This window comes from Hipposideros armiger, unplaced genomic scaffold (genome assembly GCF_001890085.2).
Source record: "Hipposideros armiger isolate ML-2016 unplaced genomic scaffold, ASM189008v1 scaffold_48, whole genome shotgun sequence".
Classification (NCBI taxonomy): Eukaryota; Metazoa; Chordata; class Mammalia; order Chiroptera; family Hipposideridae; genus Hipposideros; species Hipposideros armiger.
Window position 1 is genome coordinate 4,946,366 of NW_017731398.1, and position 5,898 is coordinate 4,952,263.

A 5,898-nucleotide genomic window follows, 5' to 3' on the forward strand; every position below is an offset into this window, starting at 1 on the left:
GTGACCGGCGAGGATCGGAGAGCGGAGCTGGGAGCGCTCGGGCCTCAGACGGACGTCCTCATCGCCGGTGTCCGTGGGGACGACTGGAGTCAATTTTAACTTGATTTGGAAAAGCGCCTGCAGATGGACTGGATTGAAACTCCCAGGGTGTCAGGGGCGGGGCGTGTCCCTCCCCAGCCCGCGGTGCTGTGCGCACGCGCAGATGGCAGGGGCGGGGCCGAGAGCTGCGAGCCCCGCCCCGCCCGCAGGAGCCCCGCCCCGCCCGGAAGCGCCTTATCGGCTCGCGCCACGTCCGTCCCGGCGCAGCTCCCGGGTCGGTGCCCGGCTGAAAAGGCGTGCGCCCGGCGCCGCTGCGGGACCGGACCGCCATGGGCCGCGCCGCCCTGCGCTTCGCGTCCGTGCCGCTGCCGCTGCTGCTGCTGCTGCTGCTCCGGGCCGAGCGGCCGCAGGGCACCGAACTCACCTTCGAGCTGCCGGACAGCGCCCGGCAGTGCTTCCACGAGGAGGTGGGGCGGGGCGTCAGGTTCGCCCTGGACTACCAGGTGGGTCGCGGTCCTCCCTGCCGGGCGGGGCCGGGCGGGCACTGGCGGGGTGCCCGGGACTGGGTGTCCGGGAAGGGGTGCCCGGGATGGGGTGTCCAGGAAGGGGTGCCCGGGATGGGGTGCCCGGAGCCGGTCCTGCATCCTGGGGAGCTGGCCAGAACGGCCTCCGCGGGCCCTGGACGCTGAGGAGTGCCGCCTCTAGTTAGCTGGACACGGGCTCCGTCCCGGGCCTCTTGGACCGCTTTGCCCCCCGCGTGTCCTGAAAAAACGGCAGCGAGAGGAAGTGGGTTCGTGGTTTGATTTGCCGCCTCCCTGCAGCGTTTAAAGTCATTTTTGGGGTGAGCGCAGAGGTGATGAGAATGGGCGCCTTGGAAAGGGGGTCTCAGCGCTGCCCGGGAGCCCTGGCTGAGTTTACAGGGAGCGGGGTTGTGGCTACAAGATGTGGCTGCTGCCATATGGCTTAGAAAAGCTGCCTGCGCCTGCACCCCTGGCTCCTGGGAGACCATGGGGCTCACAGCTTCAGAAGCAGGTCCTGGGTGAGGGATCTGCCACAAGGGTTAGTGACTCCATCTAGGGCTGGGGGCCGCGTGGGAGTCACACCCGGTAAGCCCTCTGTGTGGGGACACGTGCGGCCGGCCAGTTGATGGGCCCACACTGGCCAAAGCCACTAACAGGCTTATGCAGGTGTGATGGCCTCTGAGTCCCTGATTCGATCACTTTCACATCTCTCTGGACAATGTACAAATGGTGGCTTGGTTAACGGGGCAACCTAGGTGCAATCACCAAACAAAACAGAAGAAAAAAACCAAACAAACCAAAGATTACCGTGAGGCTGGAGGGGCCTGAGAGGTGATCTGGCCACTGCTGGGTCAGGAACCACTGTCCGAGTGTTCAGCACGGGTTTAAACACCTCCAGCATCAGGACGCTTGCTGCTGCCAAAGCTGCCTCCCGTCTGGCCAGAGGGAAGCTTCACGTTTGGGAACAGCTGGAGGCCGCTGACTGTGTCCTTCCATGGCCTTGGGTCTAGCCATCGAGCACCTGACGTGGGTCCTTCGTAAGTTTACAGCGAGTTTGAACGAAATGACCCCCTGGACGCGCCCACCTCTGACAGTGCCGATTCTGTGACCGCCTAAGCTACATTGGCCTTCTCTGTGCATGCTGTCAGTAATGATGTTAACATCTGCGAGCCCGGGACCTGTTTCCTGGTCTGTAAAATGGGAAGGATGAGGCTGGTGACACTCTTGCCGAGCGAAAGCTTCGGAGTCAGGCAGACATGGACTCTAGTCCCAGCCCTGCCCCTCTCAAGCAGGGTGACCATGGCCAGTTCACTTTTTCTCTCTCAGCCTTGGTGTCATCCTCTGTGAAATCCGAGTGTCATAGCCCCTGCTTTAGAAGGTTGTGAGGTTTAATAAAATGAAATGTGTGTGAGGTCCAGTCACACAGTGCCTGGTTGGCATTTCGTGAGTGCTGGTTGCTCTCTGGTGACAGCAGATGGCGGGTGTCTTTTGTGGTTGTCAGGTCATCACTGGAGGCCACTACGACGTTGACTGCTCTGTGGAGGACCCCCTCGGCAACACCATCTACAGGGAGACCAAGAAGCAGTATGACAGCTTCACGTACCGGGCTGAGGTCCAGGGGGTCTATCGGTTTTGCTTCAGTAATGAGTTCTCCACCTTCTCTCACAAGACCGTCTATTTTGACTTGCAAGTGGGCGACGAGCCCCCTATTCTCCCAGACATGGGGAGCAGGGTCACAGCTCTCACCCAGGTGAGTGGGCATTACCGGTGACAGTCCTGGCGAGACCCCCGGCCTGCTCCTCCTCCCCGTCCCCTCCTTGCCTAGCCTGCAGTCTGTGTGGCTTTGCCCGTGTCTTCACTGTGTTCTCCTGGTTTTCCCGCCGCGCTTTAACCAGATGCCTGCTGGCCTGTCTGGTATTCCCCATCCCGTCCTTGTCATTGCATCACTGTCACAGAGCCTGTAGCCTGCGCCTCTCTGCTTGTATATGTCTCCATCAAAAAAGACCAACGCCCGCTGTGTGTGGTGTATTAACTATCAATGGCTTAACACGTAGCATTTTTCTCACTCAAATAATGATCTAGAGAGTGGGGATTAGGGGTGGACAACTCTTCTCTGTGGAGTCACTCAGGAATCCAGGCTCTCTCTTTCTTGTCATTTTCCTGCTGTCCTTTAAGGCTTCTGAGCCCTCTCCCTCCAGCCACCAGAAAAAGAAGGAGCCATGTGGTCTGTCTGCATGAAAGGAGGGCGCCAGACCCAGTCTTCGTTGGGCAGTCAACTCCTAGCAACAACTCCAGTCCACACTTGGTACAGAAAGGGTGACATTTTTGCAGGACAGATGGTCATCTTTGTCACCCGTGGCTCTCCAGGTTAATTGTAATCGAATCCCAGCCGCCCTTGTCAGACTTCCCTCCTGCTGTTTAAGCTGCTCCCTCCTGCCACATGTGGGCTCAGTGCTATTTCCCTGTGTCCCCAGCGCCCCAGTGCCCGGGGCGTGGCTCAGAATAGGAGCTACTGCGCCTTTGTCAAGTGACTGAGTGGCAGGGCCCAGAGAGACCTGCAAGACGGGAGTGGCATTCGAGGGCTGCACCTGCTCCACACCCACAGCCAGAGCACCTGAGTCTCCAGTGATGCCAGGCTGCCTCCTGGGCTGCCCTCCAAGGTGGCCACGTGCTCCGTTCCTCTGTGGCTTTGACCGCAGGCTCACGTGCTCAGTCTCCCACCTTCCCGGCAATGGGCGGTTAGTGCTGCATAGTCCGGTGTGGCAACCACTATCTACATATGGCTACAATACTAGTTCAGTTCAAGTTAAAACTTCGCTTTCCCAGTTGCTGTGTAGCAACATGAGTAGTGCTCAGTAGCCACAGGTGACTAGTGGCCACGTGTAGAAAGTTGTGTGGGACGGCCCCGACTCCAGCTTGGTGGCATGGCTGCTGATGGTGAATCCGGCCAGGGTGTGTTCTGTGTGGAAGGTCTTTTGCAGCCTGTACTCTTGAGAGTTCTGTTGGTCGTGATGAAACACATCCGTTTTGAAGATTTTGTAAGCCTCCAAACGCAGAACAGAAGCACTTGCTGCTCCGTCGGTGGAGAAAAGGCTTCATGGATGAGTGCAGTAGAGAAATTCTGTTCTGGAGGCTCAGAAGTGGAGTTGGGTTTTGTTGCAGGAAAGAGGGGTTTGTACTGCCTCATGCCCAGCCTCAAAAGAGGCATTTCCGTCCTCTCGGTCCCTCTGAGCCCTCCACCTATAACGGGGGTCTGTGCGTGTCTGACTCCGAGAGCTCTTGCTCACCTGTGGTGGTGCCAGGTGGTGGCAGTACAAGGGTGGACAGCACTGTCCCTGCCGTCTGGGGCACCGTATGGAATGTGACCTGCAACCACCTAGCCGCAGGATGCTTGATCAGACCTGTGAGGTCAAGGTGATGCTCTGGAGGGGTCAGGGGATCCCGTTGATTCTCCCAGGAGAGTGAGGGACGTCTTCACAGGGAGAGTTTTTGCTTCAGAGTGACAATGTGGGCAGTTACCTAGGAGTCTGACTGGCGCGCGAGGAGGAGGTGAGAATGCCCATCGAGGTGGGGAGAACAGCAGGTGCACACACACTGGCACTTTCTTCACCAGCCCTTCGTTTTGCGTGGCACAGTACCCTGTCGGCTAGCAGGTGTCTCACTGTCCCCAGACATCCTGCGGCACAGTGCTGGGCCAGAGGCCGTGTTTTCTGGCACCAGAATCCTTACTGGGGCAAAAGGACAGGATCCAGACTGTCCAAGGCCCATGCCGGGGCTTCAGGCCTGAGGGACTTTTCTTTGGCCCGACTTCCAGGATGAGCAGGCTCCTAGGAGAGGAGTGGGCAAGGAGAGTCTACTGAGGGAGGCCAAGCTCGGGTCTGGGCAGATCTTAGCGGAGGCTGGCAGCTCCTCACAGAGGTCAGAGGCCCGGGGCTGCCTCAGTGGGACTCAGGGAGATTGGAGGTTTTCCAGACTCTGCTCTGAGGCTAGCTCGTGCTCCCCTGCCTTTGCGTCCTGAAGAAGTCACAGACCCCCGCCCTCCTGTCCCGATGCCCTGCAAGCTGAGGGCCGAAGGCCTGCACATCAGCCGGTGGCAGGCATCGGTTGGGATGTTGTAGAAATGGAGGAAGGGAACAGGTCACGTGTCTCCAGAGACCAAGTGTCATGGTGACCAGCAGACCTTGAGGTTCCAGGACGCTGGAGACCTGCCAGGCGTGGTGGTCGCACGCTAGGTGAGCTGGGGGGCCATGACCCTGGGAAAACGGAGCTCTTTGAAGCAGTTGGGTTCTGCTGTCCTCCTGCGGGGCAGGAAGCAGGCTACACCGGTTGCCTGACTGACGTTTTGTGATAAGAGGCTGAAGAGGTATCTTAGACCAACACCAGCAGAAGATCCCAGTGGCTGGGGAAGCAGCATGTTTTTATGGTAGGGGATGCTTCCAGGAACCTGCATCTGGGTGACGTTTTGTTCTGGCGTCTCCCATGGGACCTATGCCACATCCTAAAGGTATCTGCAGGTTTTAGACACCAGGGAAGCTATGGAGTACCACCTGTCGCTCCCTAACCCTCTGACACCTGGCTTCCTTGCCTGTCACTGATCTGATCTGAAATTATTCTGTGTGTGTGTGTGTGTGTGTGTTACAGTTTTTAATTACAGTTGACACACATATTAGTTTCAGGTGTACAGCATAGTGATTAGACGTGTGTACCTTAGGAACTGATCACCCTAATAAGTTTAGTCACCATTTGTCGCCGTACAGTTATGATGTCATTGATTATATTGAGATTGTTCCTTCAAAGGCCACTGGGGCTCTTCATAGAGTCGCTGTGCGTCTCTGGCCTGTGGCGTCTGGTCCAGACCTTTAAAGTGACGTCTCCTCTGCCTGGGGTGCGTCGACACCTGTGGCTTCTGTCTCTTCCCTGCGTTTCTCTTCCTCTTCTCTCCCTGCTCCTCCAGTGGTTCTGGACCCTGGGAGAAGGCAGGAGATGCAGCCTGTAGAGCTGAACGCCCGGCCAGGGCCCAGGGAGCTCCCAGTTCAAGTGAGAACAGAGTCCACTCTGAGTTTCTGAGTGGGCTTGGGACAGACAGAAGGAAGCTCAGAGAATGGAATTATAGCCTGGAAAACCAAATGAGTCCTTCCCTGATGCGTAAAAACGAAGTCTTTGTGTATTTATGCACTAACACAGCTGCATGACCGAGTCTTGACCCTCCAGACCTTCACCGTGAGCTTCCACCTGTCATGTCTCCTTCCCCACGTCCCTCATCCCAGGCAGGCCTGCTCCCCCTGCTCTCCCTGCTCCCCCTGCTCACGCTCCTCCCCCTCCTCCCCTCCTCTCCTGC

General features: G+C 57.9%; 1 protein-coding gene across 1 annotated transcript in view; it reads left to right on the forward strand.

Annotated features, from left to right (window-relative positions):
- The first annotated feature begins 295 nt into the window (after positions 1-295).
- TMED3 (transmembrane p24 trafficking protein 3) overlaps positions 296-5,898 on the forward strand; it is a 7,862-nt gene continuing 2,259 nt past the window's right edge. Inside the window, exons 1-2 of the mRNA XM_019639973.1 lie at positions 296-542; positions 2,062-2,310. Coding sequence (XP_019495518.1) covers positions 369-542; positions 2,062-2,310 — 423 coding nt within the window. The 5' untranslated portion in view covers positions 296-368. The remainder of the gene's footprint in view (positions 543-2,061; positions 2,311-5,898) is intronic.